General features: G+C 56.1%; 5 protein-coding genes across 6 annotated transcripts; 2 read left to right on the top strand and 3 right to left on the bottom strand.

Annotated features, from left to right (window-relative positions):
- Positions 1-8: 8 nt before the first annotated feature.
- Positions 9-1,955, top strand: ZSWIM1 (zinc finger SWIM-type containing 1). The gene has a single exon (XM_057528661.1). The coding sequence runs from the start codon at positions 13-15 to the stop codon at positions 1,381-1,383; it is 1,371 nt and encodes a 456-aa protein (XP_057384644.1). The 5' UTR covers positions 9-12; the 3' UTR covers positions 1,384-1,955.
- SPATA25 (spermatogenesis associated 25) lies at positions 1,940-4,448 on the bottom strand. The gene is made up of 2 exons (XM_007185382.2): positions 3,575-4,448; positions 1,940-3,184 (listed from the first exon to the last, which is right to left on the bottom strand). The coding sequence occupies exons 1-2, from the start codon at positions 3,627-3,629 to the stop codon at positions 2,655-2,657; spliced, it is 585 nt and encodes a 194-aa protein (XP_007185444.2). The 5' UTR covers positions 3,630-4,448; the 3' UTR covers positions 1,940-2,654.
- Positions 4,449-4,571: 123 nt separating this feature from the next.
- NEURL2 (neuralized E3 ubiquitin protein ligase 2) lies at positions 4,572-6,643 on the bottom strand. Its single transcript, XM_007185381.3, has 2 exons — positions 5,622-6,643; positions 4,572-4,813 (listed from the first exon to the last, which is right to left on the bottom strand). The coding sequence occupies exons 1-2, from the start codon at positions 6,361-6,363 to the stop codon at positions 4,698-4,700; spliced, it is 858 nt and encodes a 285-aa protein (XP_007185443.1). The 5' UTR covers positions 6,364-6,643; the 3' UTR covers positions 4,572-4,697.
- Positions 6,644-6,660: 17 nt separating this feature from the next.
- On the top strand, positions 6,661-15,678 carry CTSA (cathepsin A). The gene is made up of 15 exons (XM_007185378.2): positions 6,661-6,798; positions 7,019-7,203; positions 7,772-7,883; positions 8,149-8,199; positions 8,290-8,376; positions 8,606-8,761; positions 9,099-9,190; positions 9,561-9,645; positions 10,219-10,310; positions 10,392-10,470; positions 10,558-10,697; positions 11,772-11,847; positions 12,551-12,640; positions 13,391-13,495; positions 13,750-15,678. Exons 1-15 carry the CDS (start codon positions 6,745-6,747, stop codon positions 13,831-13,833), a joined length of 1,488 nt encoding a protein of 495 aa, XP_007185440.1. The 5' UTR covers positions 6,661-6,744; the 3' UTR covers positions 13,834-15,678.
- PLTP (phospholipid transfer protein) lies at positions 14,139-24,312 on the bottom strand. Of its 2 annotated transcripts, XM_007185379.3 has the most exons (16): positions 24,136-24,309; positions 23,412-23,522; positions 23,225-23,324; positions 22,419-22,547; positions 21,701-21,856; positions 20,638-20,701; positions 20,474-20,537; positions 19,486-19,577; positions 18,181-18,357; positions 18,040-18,099; positions 16,571-16,735; positions 16,407-16,474; positions 15,219-15,261; positions 15,050-15,113; positions 14,888-14,964; positions 14,139-14,453 (listed from the first exon to the last, which is right to left on the bottom strand). In XM_007185379.3, exons 2-16 carry the CDS (start codon positions 23,509-23,511, stop codon positions 14,322-14,324), a joined length of 1,491 nt encoding a protein of 496 aa, XP_007185441.2. In that variant the 5' UTR covers positions 23,512-23,522; positions 24,136-24,309; the 3' UTR covers positions 14,139-14,321. The 2 variants fall into 2 exon arrangements, with proteins under 2 accessions (XP_007185441.2, XP_057384643.1); XM_057528660.1 differs by having other exon boundaries at positions 15,050-15,261; positions 24,136-24,312.
- Between the last annotated feature and the right edge of the window lie 407 nt (positions 24,313-24,719).

Below are 24,719 nucleotides of genomic sequence, written 5' to 3' on the forward strand. Positions count from 1 at the left end.
CCCATCTCCCCCATGGCCCTGACAATGCTGAATGAGCTCCTGATTGAGGACCCAAGCCCACCTCTGCTGCTCTGTCAGCTTAGCAAGACTGCCCAGTTAGACGCCCTCAACTATCAAAGCTGCTTTATGCAGGGGGTCTTTGCCCATTTTCCTGAAATCTTATTTATCCACCGGACCTATAACCCAAGGGGCAAGGTGTTATATACCTTCCTGGTGGATGGACCACGGGTGCAGCTGGAGGGTCACCTTGCCCGGGCAGTCTACTTCGCCATTCCTGCCAAGGAGGATGCTGAAGGCTTGGCCCAGATGTTCCAGGTATTCAAGAAGTTTAACCCAGCATGGGAGAGAGTCTGTACCATCCTGGTGGATCCCCACTTCCTCCTGCTGCCCACCCTCGCTATGGAGTTCCCCACAGCTGAGGTCCTGCTCTCAGCCTTCCACATCTGTAAGTTCCTCCAGGGCAAGTTCTATCAACTCTCCCTCGAACAGCCTGTGGAGAGGGTCCTCCTGACCTCCCTGCAGAGCACGATGTGCTCGGCCACAGCTGGAAACCTGAGGAAGTTGTATACACTCCTGAGCACCTGCATCCCGCCGGCCCAGCTGCCGGAGCTCCACTCACACTGGCTGCTCAACGACCGCATCTGGCTGGCCCACCGCTGGAGAAGCCAAGCTGAGAGCAGCCACTACTTCCAGGGCCTGGAGGTCACCACCCACGTCCTCAGCCAGTTCTTTGGCACCACCCCATCTGTGGAAAAAGGCATGACCGCCCTGCTCCAATACCTGCAGCAGAACTCAGGAGACAAGGCGAGTTTCAGCCTGGGCCTGAGTCCCCCGAACAATCATCCCCCTTCGGATGGCGGCCCCGAAAGCCCCAAAGTGGAACAGTTGGTAGAAGCCCGCATCCAACACTCCCTTAATGCCATCTGCACGGGGCCGGCCGCCCAGCTCTGCCTGGGCGAGCTTGCCGTGGTCCAGAAATCCATGCACCTCATCGGCTCTGGTTCCGAAAAGGTGAACATACAGATCCTGGAGGACACCCATAGGGTGCAGCCCCAGACCCCGGCCAGCTGCAGCTGCTACTTTAACCAGGCCTTCCATCTGCCCTGCCGTCACATCCTCACCATGCTCAGTGCCCGCCGCCAGGTGCTCCAGCCAGACATGCTGCCAGCTGGGTGGACGGCAGGCTGTGCTGCCAGCCTCGGTGACATCGTGGGCAGCAAGTGGAGTGAGACCCTGGATAAGCACTTGGCCGTGGCGCTCCTCACAGAGGAGGTGGGTCAGCTCCTGCAGCACTGCAGTCAGGAGGAGTTTGAACGGCGGTACAGCACCCTGCGCGAGCTGGCCGACAGCTGGATCGGCCCTTATGAGCAGGTCCAACTCTGAGTACCCTCGACGCCCAGAGGTGCTCATCTGCAAAGTATCTGCTCACATCCCCCCTACACACACCCACACACATATTCACACGGTCGTACTTCCACGGGCCCTCCTTCCAGGGAAGAAGGACAAGGTTTTCTCTTCCACTGCAGCCTGCTACCTACAATGTGTCTAGTTCCCTAAGACAGGAGGCGGCAAACCTTTCCCATAAAGGGCCCGCTAGTAAATATTCTAGACTTGCTGGCCACGTACAGCCTCTGTTGTATATTCCTGGTTCTTTGTTTTTGTTGTGTGGGGTTTTTTTTGTTGTTTTTCCTTTTTAACAACCTTTTCAAAAGGTAAAAACCGTTCTTAGCTCAAGGGCTTTATAAAAACAGGTAACCCCTGCTCTAAGATAAGCGATAAGACACTGAGTGGAGATCAAGGGTCGGGACTTGGTGACAGCTTCCCCAGTCATGAGATGACACCTCACCCACAGAGGAAAAGGCCCCCAGAGGCAGCGGCTCAGCCAGGCTCCCAGCCTCACCACGCCTCACCCTGCCCCATCCTGAGGTCATTAAAGTTGAATGTTGTCTGTTTTAGCGTTTGTCTAGTGTTTTGTCTTGTAGAAAGCAGTTTAGGAAATACTATGGAAAGAATAGACTTTGGAGTCTGACATTACATGCAAATCCTGGTATCTTCCCTGTCTGATTTTTGAGGCCTGGTGCTGCCTTTTACTAGCTATGCGACTTAAGTCACGTCACCTCTCTAAGCCTCAATTTGTTCATCTGTAAAAATGGAGATCCCCAGAGCACTGGTAAGATTAAAGGTGAGTGGGCATGTAATGGGCCTGATGCCCAGTGGGTGCTCAAATAAGAGTTAATTTTCCTTCCTTGCCTGTGGTCCTATCACCTGCCCTCAGCAGGGTGAGAAACAAAAGGCAAGAGGAAAAGTCACATTGCCTAGGGCTTTGTACAAGAACTTTTGATCGAGTATCAGAACAGTACAAAAAGAAGTCTCCACTCCCCAAGCAGGGCCTCCTACTTTGGTAATTTTCATTGTAACCAATCTGACAAGACCTATGGCCTGGCTTAACGGTTTCTGGAAACTTCCTGGGGTCTGGGCCCTGATGGGCTGGTGTTTGTCAGAGTGGCTCAAACCACCACCCTACCCGCATCCCTGCCATAGACACCACCGACCCTGCCTGCCCAAAAACCATACGGAGAAGCCACCCTATGTGTCTGGTGCTATTTCATCCCGCTGCAAGCAGGAGCCAGGAGGTTGGCCCCTCCGGGATCTCACTAGAGCCACCGTGCCCCCTCCACAGCCCCCGCTGGCTCCAGATGGGCCATCATGAAAGCTTGAGCTGCCCGGATCAGGTCCTCTTCCCGTAGGCCTGGGACAGGCACGGTGGGGATGCCAGCAATCATCATGGCCAAGGTAAGGATGCAGATGTCGGGCTGGGAGCCGGCCTCCTTCCCTCCTGCCTCAGAGGGCAGCCCACACAGCAGGGGCCCAGGCCTGCTGGGGCCACCCAGGTAGGGAGCTCTGCTTCTGGAGCAGCCATCCTCCCAGCCCAGGCTCTCCGGCTGCCTCGCGTGGGGGAAATTGTGGCAGTACCGGCTGTACTCCCTCCGCCGCAGTGGCTCCCAGCTAGCCCCCCCAGGGCAGCCCCTGGCTTCTGGCACTGCCAGGGCCGGGCCCCAGGCCTGGGCAACGGGTGTCGCCTGCTCAGCTTTCTGGCTCAGTGGGCCTTGTCCACCAGAGGCCACCACCACTGGCTCTACAGGACTATAGAGGCCAAGGGATGAGCCCAGAGAAGCAGCCCCACCTGCAGAGACAGGAACGGGATGGAATGTTATTCTTGGTCTCTTTGAGGAGGAGGCTCTGAGGGGCAGGGCATAGGAGCAGAGCACTGGGATCGGGGGCAATTAAGACCAGCCCAAGAGGGCTGTCCAGTGGTTGGGAATTAGGTTTTACTCATAGCCACAGCCCCAGTCAGTCCCTAATGCAGACAGGTGATGGAGAAGTGTTTGCTGAATGAATGAATGAGCAAGTGGGTAGCTATTGGCAAGGACTTCTGGAATAGCTTTCTTCCAAGAGAATTGACTCCAGGTGCAGCCCAAAAATGCCCAGCAGAACCTCCACCTCCCCAGAGCCAGGAAGCAGGTTCTCAGGGGAAGTTGTAGTACACCCTCCAGTTCCAGGAGCCCCCTCTCACCTTGGCTGGAAGGTGGAAGACCTGGATGAGTTTGTGGAGACATGAAGTAGGACATGGCTGCTCTAAAGCCCGTTTGTGAGGGAACAGTCGTCTGCCTCCTGTCCTACCCTCTCCGCCCTTCTAGAATGTCACCTCATAGTCCCTCCCTTTTACACCTGGAACCCAGCTCATTGACCTGTTCATTCTAGAACGTGTACATGACAATGGATAGTGTTAAAAGAGCACTGGACCAGGAACTGGGCATTCTAGGTTCTTGCCTTTACCTTGGGCAAGTCACCTGGACAGTTTTGTTCCTTGACATCCTCAGCTGTAAGATGGGGGTAATGACTGCCCCCTACCTCACCAGAAGTTATGAGGGTCAAATAAGATCATTTGTGTGGAAGCAAATGATCAGCGATACAATTAAAGGAGCCTGGTGCTTTGTGCTCTGTAGGGTGAGAGAAGGAATACTCTGCATTCATTCATTTGCTGTGTGACCTTGGACAAATACATTCCCATCTCTGGGCTTCAGGTTCCCATCTGTGAAATGAAGTACTTGGTCTAGGGCACTGGTTCTCACCCCAAGCTGCACATTAGATGCTCTTGGAAGCTTTTAGAAATCCTGATGCCCAGACTTATCCCGGGGTCAATTAAATCATAATCCCAGTTAGCAGTATTTTTTCAAAGTTCCTCAAGTGGTTATAACATGTGCCAAACTTGAGACCTCTGTTCTAGGGAAATGCTTCTTAACCCTGGCTGTACCTTAGAATCTCTAGGGGAGCTTTTACAAAAACAATGTCTAGCCCTCATCCTTTGACAAATCAAATGAGAATCTCCAGAGATGGGGTCTGGGGCATCAGCAATCTAAGTATCCCAGATAATGAGTAGCCAGGCTAGGAACCACTGGTCTAGGTGATGTCAAAATGCTCTCTCATTCTCTCACCTGCCCTGCTGACCCCCAGTGATTCTAAAAGAAGTGCCCCTCACAGGCTTCAGGGGCAAGGAGACCCTCCAAGGATCTGCATCAGCAACGACTGTGTTTATTTCCATCCTGGCTGGTACCAGTATGGCCAGCTTCAGGGCAACCACACCTCTGGGGCCAGGATGCATTCACGTGGCCCTGCTCCAGGGTGGCTGCAGGCCTTCACTCATACTTGCAGAAATCCTTAAGTCCTTTGGGCAGGTGGAGCCCATCAATGGCCAACCGGTGCACCACACTCCTCTGGATCACTAGGCGGCACAGAGTCTGCAGGGACGGCACTGTGGAAAGAAGGTTGTCAAAGGCAAAAGGAAGGCGAGGGTGGGGTCGAGGCTGAGACCTAGATCTAGGTCTTGGTCCCCTCTTTGTCGTTAACTTGGGCAAGTCCCTTCACTCTCCAGGCCCAGCCTGGCATGGGGCTATTCGCATGATTGAGATAAGCACCTCTTTCACAACACTTTCCCAGTTCTGCAGCCCTATTTCCATTATAGCACCCATCCTGCTCCCTTCCCCCTCGCTTAGCAGCTTCTGGGGGCAGGAGTGGTGTCTGATTAACCTGTGCAACCCCCAGCCTCCAGCACAGGCCCAACACAGAGAGGGTTCTCGTTCACTGTATTCGTAAAACGTCATCAGATGTATAAATAAAAGGCTTAACAGGGCTATCGTGAACCAGACCTCAGGATTAAGAAGCTCTCACATGGGGTTTAAAAGTGATGCCTTTAAACTGGTATGCCCAAATCGATGAGCATTTGTCTAATAAAAGAGCACATAATTCTCAAAGAGGACCAAAATCTAAAATCGGTGTAGAATTCATGCCCTAGGTTAATGCAGAAAATATTGGCAAAGCCAGAAAGGGAGTTAGAGGGCATCCTAATCAATCACAGCCAAGATGGGTAAATTGAGGCCCAGAGCCAGGGAAAGTGACTTGTCCAAGATCACAAGTAGAGGCAGAATCTGAAGTCAGATTCCCCAACTTCTAAAATAATGCTGGACAAACCAAGGCCTTGCTACCTGGTTCAGGAGTCCTAGCAGGTTCCTGTCCCGACACTGGGCCAGGAGGGGTCGCTGCCCAGGGTGTGGGATACCTACAGCCATACTCGACCTGGACCAGGCGCACGCTCTTGGTGGAGGCGAAGACGTCCACCACTGCGTAGAGGGGCTGGGCGGCTGGCAGCCCCCGGGCGCTGGGGCCCATGTCCTCGCCGTTGATGACGATATGCATGTCAGCCGTGCCGTCGGGGCGCGGGCAGAAGAGAACGCCCAGGCGGCTCCGGCGCGCGGTCGGAGGCAGCATGTTTAGCTCATAGAGCTGGTCCAAGAGGTGGCTGTACAGCCCGGGCCGGCTGCGGCCCACCAGGCGGTCGCGGGGAATGCGAAACTGCTCAATGCACAGATGCGGTTCCACCAGGAGGGGTGGGGGGCAGCTGGGGGCCAGCGCCAACGCCTCCGGGCGGCCCTCCCGGGGCACGCGGTTGTGATGGCGCGTGATGGCGAAGACCCAGGTGTGGCCGAGGCTGACCAGGTCGGGCAGCGAAAACTCGGGCACGGCGTCCAAACTGGCGGGGTCCAGCGCAGTCAGGCCGAGGCGCAGGTGCCCGCACCAGCCCAGCTCTTTCTCCTCGATCTCCACCAGGAACACCTGGCCGGGGGCCAGCGGCTCGCGACTGAAGCACACGCCGTGGGCGAAGCTCTCCACGCGTGTGGCCCGCGTCCCGGAGGGGTCCACGCGGATGTTGGCACCGTGTACCGGGTGGAAGCGGGTGGGAGGGGGCTCGGGGCGCGCGGGTCCCCAGGGCGCACCCAGTTCCACGGGGTCGGAGGCAGCAGCCATCTCCCAGCCATGAGGCAGGCCAGCGGGCGCCGGGGGCTATTTTGGGCAGCGGGCTCAGATGGTGACCGCGGGGGCACCATGTAAGGTACTGCCCCCCTGACTCCCTTCCCCGAGGCTCTGCCCAGGGGTCCTAGCGCCGCTTGCTCAGCCATCCCGCTTAGAACGGAGTCCCCGGGAGGCTGGGGGATCCTGGCCATCCACACCTGGGTCATCTGACCGCCGGCGCCCGGGATACGACCTGCGAGGCCCACTGACCTTCACCTGGCTTGACCACTGCCGCCACCGCCCCCTGCGTCTTCCGGGTGCTCAGGAGCCGGGGGGCGGGATGGGCAGGAGGAAGACTGTCACATGACCCTGGAGCACACGTGACTCGCAGTACACATGACTTCCAGTCGCGGGCCACCTCCGGGAGAGCAAGGACGCGAGGGAGCAGAGGTGAGGGGAATCCGGAGGCTGGAAGGGATCCCGGAGGCTGGAAGGGATCCAGGAGCCCCCGGGGCGGGGCGCGGCGCGGCGCGGCGCGGCGGAGGAAGCTCAGCGGGTGGGAGCTGGGACTGGGCCGGGGCTTCCCTCGCTGATGAGCCGCCAGCTCTTCCCCAGGGGCGGCTGAGCAGCGAGCGAGCGAGTAAACAGCCGGCACCTCTTCCTGCCGCAGATGGTCCGAGCCGCGCTGTCGCCGCCATTCCTCCTGCCGCTGCTGCTGCTCTCCTGGGCGCCCCGAAGCGAGGCAGCCCCCGACCAGGACGAGATCCAGTACCTGCCAGGGCTGGCCAAGCAGCCATCTTTCCGCCAGTACTCTGGCTACCTCAGAGGCTCCGGCTCCAAGCACCTCCACTACTGGTCTGCAGCCCTGCCTCCCAGGGCGGGGTTGGGAGGGACACTGCGATGCCCACCGGGGGAGATGATAGGGAGGGGGGTGTTCTTTTTTTTTAAATATAAATTTATTTTATTTATTTACTTATTTTGGCTGTGTTGGGTCTTCGTTGCTGCGTGCAGGCTTTCTCTAGTTGCGGCGAGCGGGGGCTACTCTTCGTTGCGGTGCACGGGCTTCTCATTGCGGTGGCTTCTCTCGTTGTGGAGCACAGGCTCTAGGCGCGCGGGCTTCAGTAGTTGTGGCACGCGGGCTCAGTAGTTGTGGCTCGCTGGCTCTAGAGCACAGGCTCTGTGGTTGTGCCTCACGGGCTTAGTTGCTCCGTGGCATGTGGGATCTTCCCGGACCAGGGATCGAACCCTTGTCCCCTGCATCGGCAGACGGATTCTCAACCACTGCGCCACCAGGGAAGCCTGGGCGGGGGTGGGGGTGGGGTGGGTGGGGTGGTTCTTAAGACCCTGAAGGAGCCTGGGAGCAGGGAGGGCTGTAAGGAGCCCTCCCCCTACCTGCACCCATCCTAGCCTGACTCCCTCCCAGGTTTGTGGAGTCCCAGAAGGATCCCAAGAGCAGCCCTGTGGTGCTGTGGCTCAATGGAGGGCCGGGCTGTAGCTCCCTAGACGGCCTCCTCACCGAGCACGGCCCCTTCCTGGTGAGTGGAAAGCAGCTCAGTAACCCCTGGTAAGGGGCAGGGAGGGGACAATTCCCAAAGGAAAAAAGTGGGGAAGAGGGAGAAAAGGACTTTGTGATCTTCTGAAAATGTGTCCCTTTTCTGAGCCTCAGTTTCTTCATCTGTACCATTGGCTTGACTATTAGTACCTTTCAGGGATTTTGCCCGATTGTACAGTACTCAGCACGGTGGCCCTTTCCCTACCCCCAGCTGGCTCTCGGGACTTAGCCATCTCTTTCCTCCGCAGATCCAGCCAGACGGTGCCACTCTGGAGTACAACCCCTATTCCTGGAACCTGGTATCGCTGCCGCTGTGGGTCCTTTGGGGGTGTCTGGGCACTGGGATGGGGTGGGGAGCCTTCCTTAGCCCGTTTCCACTTCCCCTGTAGATTGCCAATGTGTTATACCTCGAGTCCCCAGCTGGGGTGGGCTTTTCTTACTCCGATGACAAGTCTTATGCAACCAATGACACCGAGGTGAGTCTGCTGCCTGCCCACGTGCCCCAGCCTTGCTGGGTGGCATGATACGGGGAGAGAAAGAGCATGCCCTTGGAGTCCATCCGTGGCTCTGTTGCGTGCTAGGTGGTGTGGTTTGGACAAGTCACATCCTGTTGCACAAACAGGGTGCGTTGGTGTCATTATCTCTGAGATTCTTTCTAGCTCAAACCCCAGCACTTCCCGATTGCCTCCATCCTGCCATCCCCAGGTGGCCCAGAGCAATTTTGAAGCCCTTAAAGATTTCTTCGGCCTCTTCCCGGAATACAAGGACAATGAGCTTTTCCTGACGGGAGAGAGCTATGCCGGCGTCTACATCCCCACCCTGGCAGTGTTGGTCATGCAGGACCCCAGCATGAACCTTCAGGTGCAGGGAGGCTGCAGGAGGGAAGGGAGGCATCTTGGGGTCATAGCCCTGTGGTTAGCAAGGTCAAACAGGTCAGCGCCTCCACTGCAACCCAGCCTTCCTTCATAACATCCCTGCCACTAGCTGGCCTCTCCCCGGCCTGTGTGCCTTCCACAACAGGGGGCCTACTCATCAAGCTGCCAGCTCCATTCTTTACACTGAGTGGCCTCCCCCACCCACCCACTTCCACAAACCAGCCTGGGTTTCAGTTTCCAGACTGCTGAAGGTCTGGGTGCGGGTCAAGGGAGGCTCTTCTTCCTCACCGTCCAGATGAGCTGACGCCCTGGGTGTTTCACAGGGGCTGGCTGTGGGCAATGGACTCTCCTGCTATGAGCAGAATGACAACTCCCTGGTCTATTTCGCCTACTACCATGGCCTTCTGGGAAACAGGTATGGGAGGGGACCGTTGGGCAATGTCTGGGGCGCGGCAGGTCATGGGACCTCAGGTCTGTCCTCCAGGCACATGATATCCCGGGTCCTACCCTGGTTGATGAGCAGAAGGTGGGGGCTGGGTTTATTAGAAAGGTTTTGGTGCTGAAAGGCCAAAGCACAGACATCAGAGTGTAAAGGGACGAAGGAGGGCTGCAGCATGGCCCAGGGCAGCCAGGTTTGGGAGCTACATACCACGCCCTGTGATAAATGTCCTTGTTCCCTGGGATTAGGTTCCTTGGGTCCAGGCCATGATGGGAGGTTGAAAAGATGGGGTTTTCGCCTTCTCTGCCCACCATGGGCCTCAGCAAATCTCACTCATCTCCTACAGGCTCTGGTCTTCCCTCCAGACCCACTGCTGCTCTCAAAACAAGTGTAACTTCTACGACAACAAAGACCCAGAATGCGTGACCAATGTGAGGTTCTGCCCCTGCCCTCCGTCACCCCTGACAGCCCCCATCCTGAGAAGGGGACCACATCCCCTTTGGGGACTCCTCCCTGCCCATCCCCCTGTTGTTTCCTATCCTGCACCCTTCAGCAATTCGACGTTCTCTGGGACACATGAGTATGGATGTGTTTCCACACCACTTCCTGTGACTTCCCTGTGAGGGGAAAGGGCTTCTCACTCATCCATCGTCTGCGATGTACCAGGACTGTGCTCAACTATGGCAGTGTGGATTGTTCCATCTTCAAGAGTCTCCTTCAAGGGAGATGGTATTAGGCACATTTTCCAGATAAGGAAACTGAGGCCAAGCATGTTGAAGTCACTTGCCTGAAGTCACAGTGCTAGGAAGTAGAGGCATTAGGATTTGGACCCGGGACTAGCAGATTCCTTCCACTGAGCCTCAGTTTCCTTGCCTGTGAAGAAAGGGGGGGAAGGGTAGTGACCAAGCGAAGTAGGAGAGCAATAAATCTTGGGGCGCTGTTGGGGAGGTCATGGGGAGGCCAGGACTCTGTAAAGCATGGTGGCTTTTGGGGTGTCATTGCAGCTTCAGGAAGTGTCCCACATCGTGGGCAGCTCTGGCCTCAACGTCTACAACCTCTACGCTCCATGTGCTGGGGGGGTGCCCAGCCATCCAAGGTGGGCCCTGCCGTGTGTCCCTTGGGCCGACCCCAGTCCCATCTGGAGGCTGAGGCACTCATCCCCCGACCTCTCTTGCAGGTACGAGAAGGACACCGTCGTGATCCAGGATCTGGGCAACATCTTCACTCACCTGCCACCCAAGCGGATGTGGCGTCAGGTGTGCAAGGGCCCACGCTTACCTCCCAGCAGGGTGGGGAGGGACAGGGCAGGGAAGCGAAGATCCTGACCCTCTGTGCGCCCCCAGGCACTGCTGCATTATGCGGGAAAGGTGCGCCTGGACCCCCCCTGCACCAACACCACAGCCGCCTCCACCTACCTCAACTACCCTCTCGTGCGGAAGGCCCTCCACATCCCCAAGCAGCTGCCCCGCTGGGACGTGTGCAAGTGGGTTTCTGTGACCGCTCGTGGCCTGGGGGGTGGCGGGCTGTTGGGACTCGTGGGCATCAGAAAGGTTCCCAGGGATCCTTTGGCTAGGGTTTCTCAATGGGGACACAGAGGGCGTTCGGGGTGTGACAGTGAATTGTACAATAGGATGTTCAAGGTCCCTGACCCCGAAGTTGATTGATATTCAGCCACCTCATTCTTTTTTTTTGAGTTCCCAACCAGGGATTGAACCCGAGCCCTTGGCAGTGAAAACGCAGGAGTCCTAACCACTGGACCTCCAGGGAATCCCCCCAGCCACTTCATTCTTTTTTTTTTTTTTGTAATCCTTGGCTGTGTCGGGTCTTCGTTGCGGTGCATGGGCTTCTCTCTAGTTGTAGCGCACGGGCTTCTCTCTAGTTGCGGCGCGTGGGCTCTGTAGTTTGCAGCAGGCAGGCTCTCTCGTTGAGGCGTGCGAGCTCAGTAGTTGTGGCACGGGCTTAGTTGCCCCGAGGCATGTGGGATCTTAGTTCCCCGACCAGGGATCCAACCCACGTCCCCTGCATTGGAAGGCGGATTCTTTACCACTGGACCACCAGGGAAGTCCCAGCCACTTCATTCTTAAGGAGCCACATTGGTTGTTAAAATATCAATTACTTAAATGGTATTTAGTAAAAAGACACTCCCATCCCCAGCCCCTCCCTGACTCCAGTACCACCCTAGCTGCCCACACCTCCTGTGACCCCTACGAGTAAGAGGGTGACGCCTGGCACAGCAGGGGCCACTCAGGTCCATTCTGATTGGTCAGCACGAGCCCTTATGCACTAATGCCAGTTGCACCCCAGCCATTGTAACAAAGTGTCCCTGTATATTTCTAAATGGAGGAGAGTTGGGGACCTCTGAATTCCAGCCCTCCCCCGCCCCCGCCATCTAGATAAGTCCTAGAGAGGTTACATGCCCAAGGAGGGACTGAATCCCAGCTATCTGCCTCTTAGGCTGGAGCTTGGGAATAGCAGGGGGTAGGGGAGGGCGTCTGATCTATTGTCCCTTTCTCTCCCCCAACCTGGACCTGGTCTTCCTGCCCGCGTGCTCCTGCAGCTTCCTGGTGAATATCCAGTACCGCCGTCTCTACCAAACCATGTGTTCCCAGTACCTGAAGCTGCTGGCCGCACAGGTGAGTGGGGGCAGCACAGCTGGGTCCACCAGCAGCCTCAGGACCCTGGAGCAGTGTGGCGAGGCGGGGGCTCCTTCAGGGCGCCACTCGGGACAGGGGAAGCTGAAACTCCAAGAAGTGAAGTCACTTGCCCTAGGTCCTGTGGTCAGCAGGGTCAGGATTTGAACCTGGCTCTGTCCCCACCTTATGCTGCTCTGCTGGAGGGGGCAGAGAGGTCTGCATCAGCCAAGGAGCCGTTAGGGTGAGAAGAGCTAGTCAGATCGTGTTACAGAGAGGCAGACTGGGGTCTGAGGTGGGAGAGGGCCTTGTCCAAGGTCACCTAGGAGATACTGGCAGAGCCAGGGTAGGACCAGGTTCTGTACAGCACAGTGGTTCGAGCATGGGCTCTGGGGTCAGACTGCCTGAGTACAAGTCCCTTTACTAGCCTACTAGCCAGGTGACTCTGGGCAAGTTTCCCATATATCTTGAGACTTGATTTCCCCATCCATAAAATGGGGTTACTGATGGTATCTACTACCTTCATAGGGAAATCATTTAGCAGAGCACTGGGCAGGTAGGAAGTGGTCAGAAAACACAAGCGTTTCCTGGTTTATGCTATTTAGCTGGGCCTCTTGAATTCCCTGAGGGGTAGGGCTTGAACCGGGGAAGGGCTGGGGTTTGGGCTTATTCCAAAGCCCCCATTTTTTCCCCTGCCCTGCTTCAGAAATACCGGATCCTGCTGTACAACGGAGATGTGGACATGGCCTGCAATTTCATGGGAGATGAGTGGTTTGTGGATTCCCTCAACCAGAAGGTGAGGCCGGGGTCCCAGCCCCGGGGTTGGGCCGGCACAGGGGTAGTGCAGCGTGGCTCTGGCAGACAGAGGGGGCAAACCTGGAGGCGTTCCCGGTCCCTGAGGTCTTGCCAGCCCCGGGGTTGGGCCGGCACAGGGGTAGTGCAGCGTGGCTCTGGCAGACAGAGGGGGCAAACCTGGAGGCGTTCCCGGTCCCTGAGGTCTTGCCAGCCCCGGGGTTGGGCCGGCACAGGGGTAGTGCAGCGTGGCTCTGGCAGACAGAGGGGGCAAACCTGGAGGCGTTCCCGGTCCCTGAGGTCTTGCCAGCCCCGGGGTTGGGCCGGCACAGGGGTAGTGCAGCGTGGCTCTGGCAGACAGAGGGGGCAAACCTGGAGGCGTTCCCGGTCCCTGAGGTCTTGCCAGCCCCGGGGTTGGGCCGGCACAGGGGTAGTGCAGCGTGGCTCTGGCAGACAGAGGGGGCAAACCTGGAGGCGTTCCCGGTCCCTGAGGTCTTGCCAGCCCCGGGGTTGGGCCGGCACAGGGGTAGTGCAGCGTGGCTCTGGCAGACAGAGGGGGCAAACCTGGAGGCGTTCCCGGTCCCTGAGGTCTTGCCAGCCCCGGGGTTGGGCCGGCACAGGGGTAGTGCAGCGTGGCTCTGGCAGACAGAGGGGGCAAACCTGGAGGCGTTCCCGGTCCCTGAGGTCTTGCTGGTGGCTGTGAGCAGAGATGATGGGGCAGCTACAGGCTGCTAAGTCTTTCCTGGTGGGGCAGATGGAGGTACAGCGCCGGCCCTGGTTGGTGGACTACGGGGACGGCGGGGAGCAGATCGCCGGCTTCGTGAAGGAGTTCTCCCACATCGCCTTTCTTACCATCAAGGTAGGGCCTGGGCCTGGTGAGGACTAGTGGGGCTGGAGGGGAGGGGCCAGGACCCGCCTGTCCTTTCCTTCTGACCTCCTTTTATGCTGGGTGACCATCTGGCCCGTGGAAGGGCAAGTTTTCGGGGGGAAATGGGAAAAACATGGATTCGGGGAGCAGGAAGGCCGCTGGCTAGAGGGGTCCAGTAGGATGAAAGAAGCACCCCAGGGCAGGGGTTGTACAGGGAAGGAATCTCACAAAGCTTTGCCCTTCAGGGTGCCGGACACATGGTCCCCACTGACAAGCCCCAGGCTGCCCTCACCATGTTCTCCCGCTTCCTGAATAAGCAGCCATACTGATGACCACGGGGAGCAGCCCCCCACTGCCTGATCCAGCCCTTCCCAGCCTCTCCCGCCAGAAGGGGGGTCCTCCTTTATGCAAAATGCCCCTGTGGGGCAGATCCCTGCCTCCAGAACTGCCGCCACCCCCCTCCACAGCCCTGTGCATCCTAGACCTGGCCCCAGCGCCTCACATATACAGTCTGGGGGGAGTTTGCACTTTATAACTCACTGGGGTGAGGCCTGGCCCCCTCCCTGCTTAAAGAATGCCCTCAATGCACTGATCGCATCCCAGGAACACAACAGAGCTCAGGACAGCCCACGGGGAGGGTGGACGGACTGTAATTGATGGATTGACTGTGATTATGAAATTAAATTGGGTACAGCTTAAAACCCCATCTTCTCTGTGGCACTGGGGGTTAGAGGACACTAGAGGCTGCGACGGGGTGAGGGAGGGGATGAGAGACGGTGGAGTCCTGAATGCAGCTGCCAGGGTCGGGGTTGAGGACTCAGACAGCTGCCATGGAGGGTGGCGGGGCACTGGGTGCTCGGGAGTCCCTGGTGTTGGCAGGCCGGTTCTTCTCAATCACCTCTCGCAGCCCTTTGGCAAAGTGGAGGTCAGCCCCGATGGTGAGGAAACCCTGTGCAGGGAGGCAGAGAAGGGAGTCTCTTCACTCCATTACCGAGAGCAGGGTTTAGAGACGGAGACAAGAGTCCCTGGCCTCAATCTAGTGGGAGAGGTGGAGCAGCAGAGCGGTTCTTATAACTCCCTGTGAAGGGTGCTGAAACAGAGGCTGCAGGAGCACAGCCTGTGGAGGTCAAGGAGGGCTTCCTGGAGGAGATGAGCTCTTAGCTAAGACCCGAAAGATTAGTAGGCACCGGGGGTAGAATCAGGGAAGAGTGTTCCAAGGTGAGGACACAGCCAGTGCAAAGAGCTGGAGGAATCTGATGTTAAGATTAAAATGAGAAGAGGCAGTTGATAAGGGAGAAGCTAGGATCAGGTCACGGAGGGCACACGAGAGCTGCAGAGGGAGGGGAAGGCTCTGCCCTCCTTCCCCATCGCACCCCTACTCACCACGTGGTTTGTCACCACCTCGCGCACAAAGTCAATACCCTCAGGGAGTGGGATCTGCACCCCACGCCAGGTCCGCTCTGTGGGTGGGAACAGCCAGCTCAGTCTGGGCCCCCCTGGCTCCCCTGTCCTTTCCCCCTCCCTCCTCACTTCCCCCAACCCTACCATTGAGCATGGGCATCACCCCGATCTGCAGCATGGTCTTCAGAGGGGCCTGCAGTGGGATCAGCTGGGAGGGGGGAGGGAGGAAGTCAGGGCAGCCCGTAGAGGGTGGGCTCGCCTTCGCTGCCCACCTCAACCCCAGCCCTGGCCCACCCCCCCATTCCCAGCTCACTGCCAGCGACTCTAATGCAGACTGGTTTGAGTAGATTCGGAACCTGTGGGAAAAAAAGAAGGGTCCAGTGGGCACAAGCCCTTGGAAGCTCCACCTTCTCCAGGCCACTCAGGCCTACCCACCCAAAGCCCCTGAGTTTCAGTCTTAGATGTTACACCTACAAACCATTCCAGGGGGTTCTACCAATTTCCAGGTGTGTCTCCTTGGGTGAGTCATTTCTCCCTCTTTGAGTCGCCTTTTCGCCAAGTCTGCTACTTTTTTTTTCCAGTTTTTTTTGTTTGTTTGTTTAATTTCAAGTCTGCTACTTTTTATTTGTGGAGTACCTCCTATAAGCCAGACTTCTGCTGATGGCTTTACACGTGTTGTTTACGTTTATTTAGCAAAACTTTCAGTGCTTACTTCCTGCCAGATACTATGCATGTTAAAAAGTTAAATATTATTAAACTATTTTAAAATGCCACCTCATAACAACCCTAAGAAATTGGCACTATTACAATTTGCACTTTATAGAGGAGGCAGATGAGGCCCAGAGAGATTAAGTAATTTGCATAAGGTCACATAGCTGGCAAACTGCAGAACCTGCCTCCAGAATCTAGACTCTTAACCTCTACCCTGCATTATCTCATTTAACTCCCCAGAACAACGCTGTCCAATAGAACTTTCTGTAAAATGTTCTATATCTGCACTGTCCACACAGTAACCATTGGCTACATGTGATTATAGAAATGAGCAACTGAGGAACTATTTAATTGTAATTAAATGTAAATAGCCACATGTGGCTAGTGTCTGCCACATTGGACGGCACGTCCTTGGAAAGTAGGTGCTACTATTTTCTATATTTAATGCATGAAGAAAATGAAGCTCAGAAAGATAAAGTGACTTGTTTTAAGATCACAAAGCTAAGATGTGCAAAATCCATGTTCTCATGCACTTTGCCGTGTGACTGTAGGTGTGTCATTTAACCTTGCTGGGCCAGCTTGGTCATCTCTCATAATACCTGCTCTGGCTGCCTCTGGGTGGTGAGAATGCAGAGAAACTACACTAAAATGAAACACTTTTTATGCGTTAACAAGACCCCGGCTCTCCAGTGGCTTATAGGTATGACTGGATTTTAGCTCCCCAGTATTTTTGGGCAGGTGTGATTATCCGGAAGACACTGAGGCTCAGAGAGGTTACAGGCTCGCCCACCTGCGCAGGTCCAGCTGTGTGCGCAGCACCTTCCCCCGGAGTGCCATCTTGGCGCTGAGACGGACATCCTGTGTAGGAAGGTAGGGAGGGTGGTGTTACGGCCCCAAAGGGTGTCCGCAGTCCTCCTCCCCGATCCCTCGCAGCCCCGACCCTGGTGTCCGTACCATGGTCATGCTGGACAGCTTGACCTCGGGCTGGTCGGGTGGGACCAGGGCGATGGTGACACTGGCAGTGACAGAGATGGTGGTGCCCGAGGGCTTGATGGTGCAGCGTGGTGGCGCCGTGACCCGCAGCTCCAGCTTCAGCGGAGAGTCGATCTCTGCCGGGCTCTGGGGACAGAGCAGGGAGGACAGGTCAAGTTCCAGACGGGTCAAGTCCTCCTCCCTGGTGAGTCCACGGGGAGGAGGGGTGGCTCTACCATCTGGGAGCCCAGAGACACAAATGGGAAGACTGGTCTGGCTTCCGGAACCCTCCAGAACTGTGTCCAGCCTCTGCCTTTGCTCAGACAAGGGAATGTCTCATTCTAGGAATGCCTCCTTCCTTCTCTTTCTGCTTTCCTGAGTTCTCAGGATCCAGGACCCATCTCCAATCCAGACTCCTCCGGGACAGTCTCTTTGCGTTAAATATCCCGGGGAATTCCCTGGTAGTCGAGTGGTTAGGACTTGGCGCTTTCACTGGCGTGGCCCCAGGTTCAATCCCTGGTCGGGGAACTAGGATCCTGCAAGCCGCGCAGCATGGCCAAAAAAAAAAAAAAAAAATCTCAAGCTCCCTGCCATACCTCTTTTCTTGAAACTGCTGAGCTATTTCTTCTACAGGTAGTGTAGTGACCAAGTGCTTACTTTTCACCAAACACTTCACATGTGTTAGCTCATTTAAACCTCACAATAACTGTGTGAAGCAGGTATTAAATTACACCCATTTTTGAGATGGGGAAATTGAGGCACAGAGAGGTTAAGCAACTTGTCCAAGTTGTGTTATTTAGTTGCAGAACTGGGACTCAGACCCAGGCAGTCTGGCAATAGAGTCCATGCTCTTAACAACACTTGGCCACGATCATGATGACAAGGATAGCATTCATAGCAGCTGGTGTTGACTGAGCACTTCCTCTGTTGTTGTAATTGCTCCAAATGTATTAATGCATTTAATCCTCATGACAACTCTGGGAGGTTGCATAGTATAGAGGAGAGAGGCAGGGTGACTTGGAATCACACAGATTCCTATCTGGGTTCAAATCTCAGCTCCATCATTTACAAGGCAGAACCAAGGACAGGTCCTTTAATGATCACTGAACTATTTCTTTAAAAATTTTAACTCCCCATTAAACAAGGGAAGATAAGCAAACAGGATAATACATCAGTTGCTGTGAAAGCCCCTACACTGGCCGAGCTTGGGTTCTCAGCCCACCCTCCTCATGGCTTCGTGAAGGAGACGGAGCGGGAGCAGCAAGCCCCCTTCACAGACCTGGAAACAGGCTTGGCCAGGTGAGGGGATGTGGCCATGGGCAGGAGGCCAGGACTTCTGTCTACTCCACAGCTGCCACTGGGGGCTCTACTTGCCTCACCGGTCCCATCACGGGTGTGCGGATGGCGTGCCCACCCCCCTGGCCAGGTTCCTACCTCCCGCTGACACTCACCAGCAGGACGATGTTCCCAAAGTAGGTGGCCCTCAGCAGCATGTCCAGATCATGGGGCACCTGGACCGGGGAATTGGGGATAAGGCAGAAGCTCCATCACAGGCCCCCTCTTGCCCATCCCACAAACAGACCCTGGCATACCTTGGCCCCCACCAGCGACAGCTTCAGGGCCCCTGCCCGGAAGTAGCTCTCCATGGCAGAGTCGAAGAAGAACTCAGAGAAGGCCACGTATACCATCCGCTCTTCCTCGGGCAGCTGGGGCTCCACCGCCTGATTGCGCAGGCTCCAGTTGCCGTCGGCCAGGGGAAAGAAGGCCCCCTGGGGTTGGAGGATCAGGGTCAGGGCCAAGGCAGACTAGCCCAGCACCCAGATGTCTCCAGGCTCTGTGGGGATGGTGGGGGGTTGGACCCGGTTGCTGTCCTTGGGGGACTCAACAGGTACTTTTCTCAAAAAGCATGGAAAGGAAGGTAAGCAGGAGTGCTTCAAGGGAGCAATCCCATCAGACTGGAGAAGGGAGGCTCAGCAAAGGGTTCAAGGAGGAGGTAGCACTCGAGTGGGCCTTGAGACTAGATGGTAGTAATGATGGCAGCTGCTGCCTACACATACACAGTAATTCTTCTGTGCCCCTTACCTAGACCAACTCCTTTAATCCACATAACATCCCATGAGATTATCTTTTTTTTTTTCTTAATTGTTTGGCCTTGCCATGAGGCATGTGGGATCTTAATACCCTGACCAGGAATCGAACCTGTGCCCCCTGCAGTGGAAGCATGGAGTCTTAACCACCGGACCGCCAGGGAAGTCCCGAGATTATCTTTGCTTACTGTATTATTTCCATTTACGTATTAGGAAACAGGCACAGAAAGGTTAAGCCACTGGCTTAAGATCACACAGCTAGTAAGTGGCAGAGCTGGGAGCTGACCTTCAGGCATTCTAGCTCCAGAGTCTGTGCTCTGAAACTCTACTACACTCCACTGGGAGGAGCAATGGTAATGGCCACATACTAGTTGGGTGGCCTTGGACAGGTGCCATCGCCTCCCTGAGCAAGTCTCCACATCCCTAAAATGAGTACAACGTCACTACCTGATTTACAGGGTTGTGAGAGGATGAAATGAGATTGTGTGTGTTAGAACTGAATGTTCAGTTCCTTCAGGGAAGATGGGGGAAGACAGGGCATGAGCAAAGGCCCTGAGGTAGGAAGCGAAGGGCATTTTTTGGAACTAGTAGCTGCAGAGGAACAGGATGAAGTTAGAAAGTTGGGGCCAGACAAGATGAACAAGGCTGAGTGCCAGACCCAGGAGCTGAACCTGATTCTGTAGCCAGTGGGAAGCCACTGCATCCCCAGCAATGGAGGGGCCGTGTCATAGCTGTGCTTTAGGGAACTAAAACCAGCAACGTAGGGCAGAAGGAGGGGGTCTGGTTACACACACCACCCGGACAGCTCACCCGGAATTCCATGTCCAGACTGCTGGCGGAGGCCACGGGATCCTTCAGGAGGGAGTAGTCAATGCCAACGAGCTCGTCCACAGCGCTGCGCACTGCGGGGAGGGGCTTGAGTCACGAAAAGCTGTGTGATGCTGGGCAGGGTGCTTAAGCTCTCTGGGCCTCAGTTGCTCATTCATAGAATGGTGATTATAATACTTCCCTCATAGGGTTGTTATGAGGATCAAATTAGTTTTACGTGGAAGGCATTTAGTGCCTGGTGTGCAGGAAGTGCTCAACAATGTTAGCTATTATTATTATTGTGGGGATTTTGTGGTTGTTTTGTTTTTTGGGTTTTTTTTTTTTTTTTTTGTGGTCACACTGGGCGACTTTCGGGATCTTAGTTCCCCGACCAGGGATTAAACTCGGGGCCACAGCAGTGAAAGCGCTGAATCCTAACCACTCGACCGCCAGGGAACTCCCTATTATTATTGTTATTGTTGTTGTTGTTATTACTACTACTACTACTATCAGTACATAGGTTTCATCAAGTCACTAAACAAGATGGCAAGGGATTCCCTTCTGTCATTGGTTTCCCCTGCCTTCTCCTTCCTGTCCCGTGCCCCTTGTATGTGGCATGATGATCTCATAGCTTAGGAAAAGAGAATTCACGTTAATTGAGCTCCTATTAAGTGCCCGGTGATGAACACAAATGAGGCCCCAACAGCAAGCACATATTAAGGATCTTGACAGCCATGCCCTCAGTCAACCCTCAGCAACCCAGGGGAGTGGTCCTCAGCCAGGCAAGGAAACCAAGTGAGAAAAGTGAGTACTTACCCTGGGTCACACAGGAAGGCAGAGGCCACATTTGAACCCAGGCCTGTTCCATCACAGGGCTTGGAAGGGGCCTACTCAGGTGCTACCTGATAGCTGCGCACCCAGCCTCCTCCCCAGCCCCACTCCAGCTCCAAGGCCGGGCCCAGAGCTCTCAGTCCCACCCGCACCAACTCACCAGGCACAGTGTCCAGCAGGGAGTTGAGAAGCACGGTCCCTGCATGGTAGAGCACGGGGCAGATCTGGGAGGTGGGGGCCAGAGTCAAGGTCTTTGAAAGAGAGGGCACGCCCACCCCTGCTGTCCCCCAACACCGCCTGCCCCCCACTCGCCACTGCCCACACCTGCTGGTTGAGGAGGAAGCGCATCCCCGAGGTGATGAACATGGAGAGGAATTCATACACCTTCCTGTGAGGAGAGGAGAGGCCAGGTGAATCCAGACCCTGCCCCACCCCCAACCCAGGTCTGGGAGAAATCACAGCGACCAGAGATGGTGGGGGGTGGGGGGAATACCCCTACTTTGACTTAAGTTACCACCTCTTTGATGGAGGTTTTCCATGACTTGGGCTCAAATCCCTTTCTCCAGGCTGATTCTCAAGACCTCCTCTCCCACCCTGTCCCCCACCAGCCAAATGAAGCTACCCAGAGTTTCTCAAATCTCCTCTGAGCATCCTCAGCTCCATATGCTTACTCATGTCCTCCCTTACACCCTCAATGCTCCTGTCCTGTATTTCCCCATCTGGGTGCAGATGCTTCCTCTTCCAGGCAGTCCTCCCGGATTACCCTCCTCTGAACCCCCCCCCCTTCCCCAGAGTACTTTCTTGGTCCCTCTCTCAAGGCCCCAATGACAAATGTTTTGTCCCTCCAGTCAGGCTCTGTGCTCCTTTCTAAATCCTCAGGGCCTGGCATACACTTTGTTGAATAAATAAAAAATTGACCAAATTGACCAACACCAGATAATAAATCCACCATTTTCTCTCCCCCACCCTCTTCCAGAACCAGCACAAATTCCCCTTCTCAGCCCCAAACCTGGAACTATGTTATTATTTTTGTTATTAGTAGTAAGAGCTACCAATTATTGAGAACCAAGTACACGCCCACTGTGTACACCGGTCCTCACAATGGTTCTTATCTAAGTGGCTAGCCCGTACTATATGTCAGGTACTGTTCTAAATATTTTTGTATAGATTAAGATAAACAGTCCTCACAGCTCATAAAATAGGTCCTATTACCATCCCCATCTTACAGAGCTTCAGCGACTTGCCCAAGGTCATACAGCCAGGAAGTGGTGGTGCTGAGATTTGGACCCAGTTAGTCTGACTCCCAAGCCTGCACATTGTGCGTTGCACTAGGCAGATGGGCTGTGGGTCTCAAATGGCGTGCACTGGGGTTGGGGACGGGGCTTACTTGAAGGTTCCCCCAAAGGCTGCATGCATTCTGGAGACAGAGGCCTGGCAGGAGACGTTGGACACTTTGATCCGGCCAGTGGGATCCCGGGAGAGCTGCAGAGAGGTGTGGATGGACACACCCTCGGCGGAGGCGTTGATATATCCCCCATCGTAGCTGCGGTGGGGGCGGGGGTGGGGGGTTAATGTTCACTCCGGCTTAGAGCTTAACCAAGTCTTCACTGCCCTCCTCCTCGCCCCCCTACATCATGACTGCTCTTAATAAGACTTTACTTACTTCTGCACAGTATACCAGACGTTCTATGAATTGGGTAAGATTGTCCCTATTGTACAGATGAGGAAACTGAGGCTCAGAAAGGCTAAGGGGGACTTCCCTGGTGGCGCAGTGATCAAGAATCCGCCTGCCAATGCAGGGGACACGGGTTTGATCCCTGGTCTGGGAAGGTCCCGCATGCTGCGGAGCAGCTAAGCCCGTGCGCCACAACTACTGAGCCTGCGCTCTAGAGCCCGTGCTCCGCAACAAGAGAAGCCACCACAATGAGAAGCCCGCGCACCGCAACAAAAAGTCACCCCCGCTCGCCGCAACTAGAGAAAGCCCGCAAGCAGCAACGAAGACCCAACGCAGCCAGAAAAAAAAAAAAAAAGGCTAAGGGATTGTCCACAGCACCCCCAGTCCTCCTGATCCGCTCTCCACTGCCCTGAGGGTGCCAGGTCCTCACAAGAACCAGTAGAGGAGCTGTCTCCGGAAGCGCAGCCCCAAGGAGCCATTGTTGATCTGTAGCATCAGCTCCTGCTCTGGCTGGAAATGGAGCTCAGAGGATGTCAGCTGCAGCTCCATGACCTTCACCCTGTGGGAGGAGACCTCAGGGTCAGATTCAGGACCAAGAAAAGGGGACCCCACCCAACCACAGCAAATTCATTCCCTCCTCTTCCGGTCCAGGCCTGGGGAAGATGCGGTGGGTAGAATGAATTCTTCCATTGCCCCTCATGTACCCAACCTGTGCTTGGGTGGCGAAAACTTGGACTTGGGTGGCTCAGAGACTTAACTTCTCATGACCCAGGTGTTAAAAGTGAGCTTCACCCCCTCTCTTAGAAGTCCTGTTGCACTTCCTTCCCTCCCCCACCCTGGGATTGCTAGACCCCATCCCCACTATCCTAAACCACAGGCCTTTATCTCCGGTTCCTCTTACCTCTCCCATTAGCTCCACCCGGGTGCCCTACATCCCACTCTCATCCACTGGCAATTTTCTTGACTCCGCCTCTCTGGAGCTCTTTGGCCAGCCTCAGTTCCACAGGTTAGGCTTCACTTTTCTCGGTCCCTACTACATTTTAGGCCACGCCCACCTGCTTGTTCCCGCCTCTATAGGCAGGCTAGGCCTTTATCTTTTCGGGCCTCATTCAGTGTCTTAAGTCCAGCCTCCTCGATTTGGCCACGCCCACGTTACACTCAGCACTCCTGTCTTCGAGACTCCGTAGGTATTTCCTCGCCCCCTACCAAGACCCCGCCCCCTGGGCCCCCACTTACTCAGAGATATTGTAGTAGAAGTGGCCCTCTCGGCCCCGCAGGTCCGGAATGGTGATGGTCTCCAGCTCTTGCTCCAGAAAGCGCAAACCCTCCTGCTTCACTGAAGCAGCAGTGAGACCCTTAGCTCCTGCACCCGCTGCCGGTGCCACTCCACCCACAGCCGCCCCGGCCCGCCCCCACGTCTTACCTAGCTCAAGCGCCGTGGAGGTGATGCGGATCTTGCAGCCGGGGAGCTCGGCCTGAGCGCCTGCCAGCAGCGCTAGAAACAGGGTCCCGAAGAGGGCCATGGCGAGCGGGCCTAGGGGTGGGGTGGGATCGCGGGAGTCATCCGGGCCTCTAAAACCCACTCCTCGGATGGCCAACCAAAAGAGGGGGCTGGCCGGGATCGTTAAGCTTGAGATAGCTCTTCGGGGAACTTGGAACCAATAATATTGCCTCCATTTGACAGACGCGGAAACTGAGGCTCATGCGACGTGCGCTCTGGCTCCCAGAGGATTTGGGGCACGGGGGAGAGGAAGGGGACCTCCTCGGCTCTCTTTTGCAACCACCGCATGACGAGTGTGGACCTCCCGGGAACCAAGCCCCCCCCCCACAACAACCTCCCTCTTCCTCTGCGGTGGGCGGGCGCGGCTTGCACGTTACCATGGGAACGGCTGCACGCGCATTCCTGGGGGGTGGCTTGCGGTCTCCTAGGCCCCGAGCCGGAGAAGCAAAGGAAGAAAGCTGCCGGCCCGACCTCCGGCTCCCGGGTCTCCCGGCTCCTCCAGGTCCTAAATACCTGTCGTCGGGCTTCTGCCTGGTGCCCCCCATTTCAGCGCCCTCCTTCAGGGGAGCTCTTCCCCACCCCGGGTTCAGTAGACCACGCGGCCGGGCGAGGGTCTGGGGGTGGATGGGGACTAGCCCCAACTCACTAAAAGGTGGAGCTGGTGGTCGGCGCGGTCACGTGGGGCGGCGGGCAAAGCAGGGGATCCAGGCGGCGGGGTCTGGCGGGCAGCGCTGTTCCAGCCGCCTTTATAAAGACGGGCCTCCCCGACCCCCCTCCTCTCTCCCACTCTCCCCTCCTCCCTCGGGGGTTGGGAGGGAATGGGGCGGGACGCTGGCAGCCGGGAGGGTGGAGAGGGCTGTACGGAGCCCCGTGACAAGCCTGGCCGTTGTCAAGACAAGTGGGGGACCCAAGCCCGGCAGGAGAGAGGGAAGTGCAGAAGTCGGCCCGCCCAACCCCAGTAATCCCTGCTTTGCTGGGACCTTGCTTCAAATTCCGGTTACCCATCTCCTCCTGCATGATCCTGGACAAGACACTTCACTTGGGTTCCTCCTCAGTTTCCTCATCCAGCAAAATGTGTGTGACAATAGGAACTACCTCTTAGGCCCAGGGCAAGCCACAGAGTCAATGCCCAAGGCATGTTTTTTTCCTTCCCTTCCACCCAGAATCATCTCAGTACCTCTCCTTGCCAGGTTTCACTATGGGAAGCCCCACGGCCACCCCACTCCCACT

This window comes from Balaenoptera acutorostrata, chromosome 15 (genome assembly GCF_949987535.1).
Source record: "Balaenoptera acutorostrata chromosome 15, mBalAcu1.1, whole genome shotgun sequence".
NCBI classification, from domain to species: domain Eukaryota; kingdom Metazoa; phylum Chordata; class Mammalia; order Artiodactyla; family Balaenopteridae; genus Balaenoptera; species Balaenoptera acutorostrata.

Bases quoted from the DNA above. Each gene is read 5' to 3' on its own strand.
- ZSWIM1 (XM_057528661.1), top strand. From the start codon at position 13: ATGGCCCTGACAATGCTGAATGAGCTCCTGATTGAGGACCCAAGCCCA.
- SPATA25 (XM_007185382.2), bottom strand. From the start codon at position 3,629: ATGTCCTACTTCATGTCTCCACAAACTCATCCAGGTCTTCCACCTTCC. The intron at 3,185-3,574 runs GTGAGAGGGGGC...CTGTCTCTGCAG, and splicing joins TCTTCCACCTTCCAGCCAAG to GTGGGGCTGCTTCTCTGGGC.
- NEURL2 (XM_007185381.3), bottom strand. From the start codon at position 6,363: ATGGCTGCTGCCTCCGACCCCGTGGAACTGGGTGCGCCCTGGGGACCC. The intron at 4,814-5,621 runs GTAGGTATCCCA...TTCTTTCCACAG, and splicing joins GGTCCAGGTCGAGTATGGCT to TGCCGTCCCTGCAGACTCTG.
- PLTP (XM_057528660.1), bottom strand. From the start codon at position 23,511: ATGGCCCTCTTCGGGACCCTGTTTCTAGCGCTGCTGGCAGGCGCTCAG. The intron at 20,702-21,700 runs GTAAGCCCCGTC...CTCTCCTCACAG, and splicing joins GCCTTTGGGGGAACCTTCAA to GAAGGTGTATGAATTCCTCT. The intron at 18,358-19,485 runs GTGAGCTGTCCG...CTCCAACCCCAG, and splicing joins GTCTGGACATGGAATTCCGG to GGGGCCTTCTTTCCCCTGGC.
- CTSA (XM_007185378.2), top strand. From the start codon at position 6,745: ATGACTTCCAGTCGCGGGCCACCTCCGGGAGAGCAAGGACGCGAGGGA. The intron at 6,799-7,018 runs GTGAGGGGAATC...TTCCTGCCGCAG, and splicing joins AAGGACGCGAGGGAGCAGAG to ATGGTCCGAGCCGCGCTGTC. The intron at 12,641-13,390 runs GTGAGGCCGGGG...CTGGTGGGGCAG, and splicing joins TGGATTCCCTCAACCAGAAG to ATGGAGGTACAGCGCCGGCC.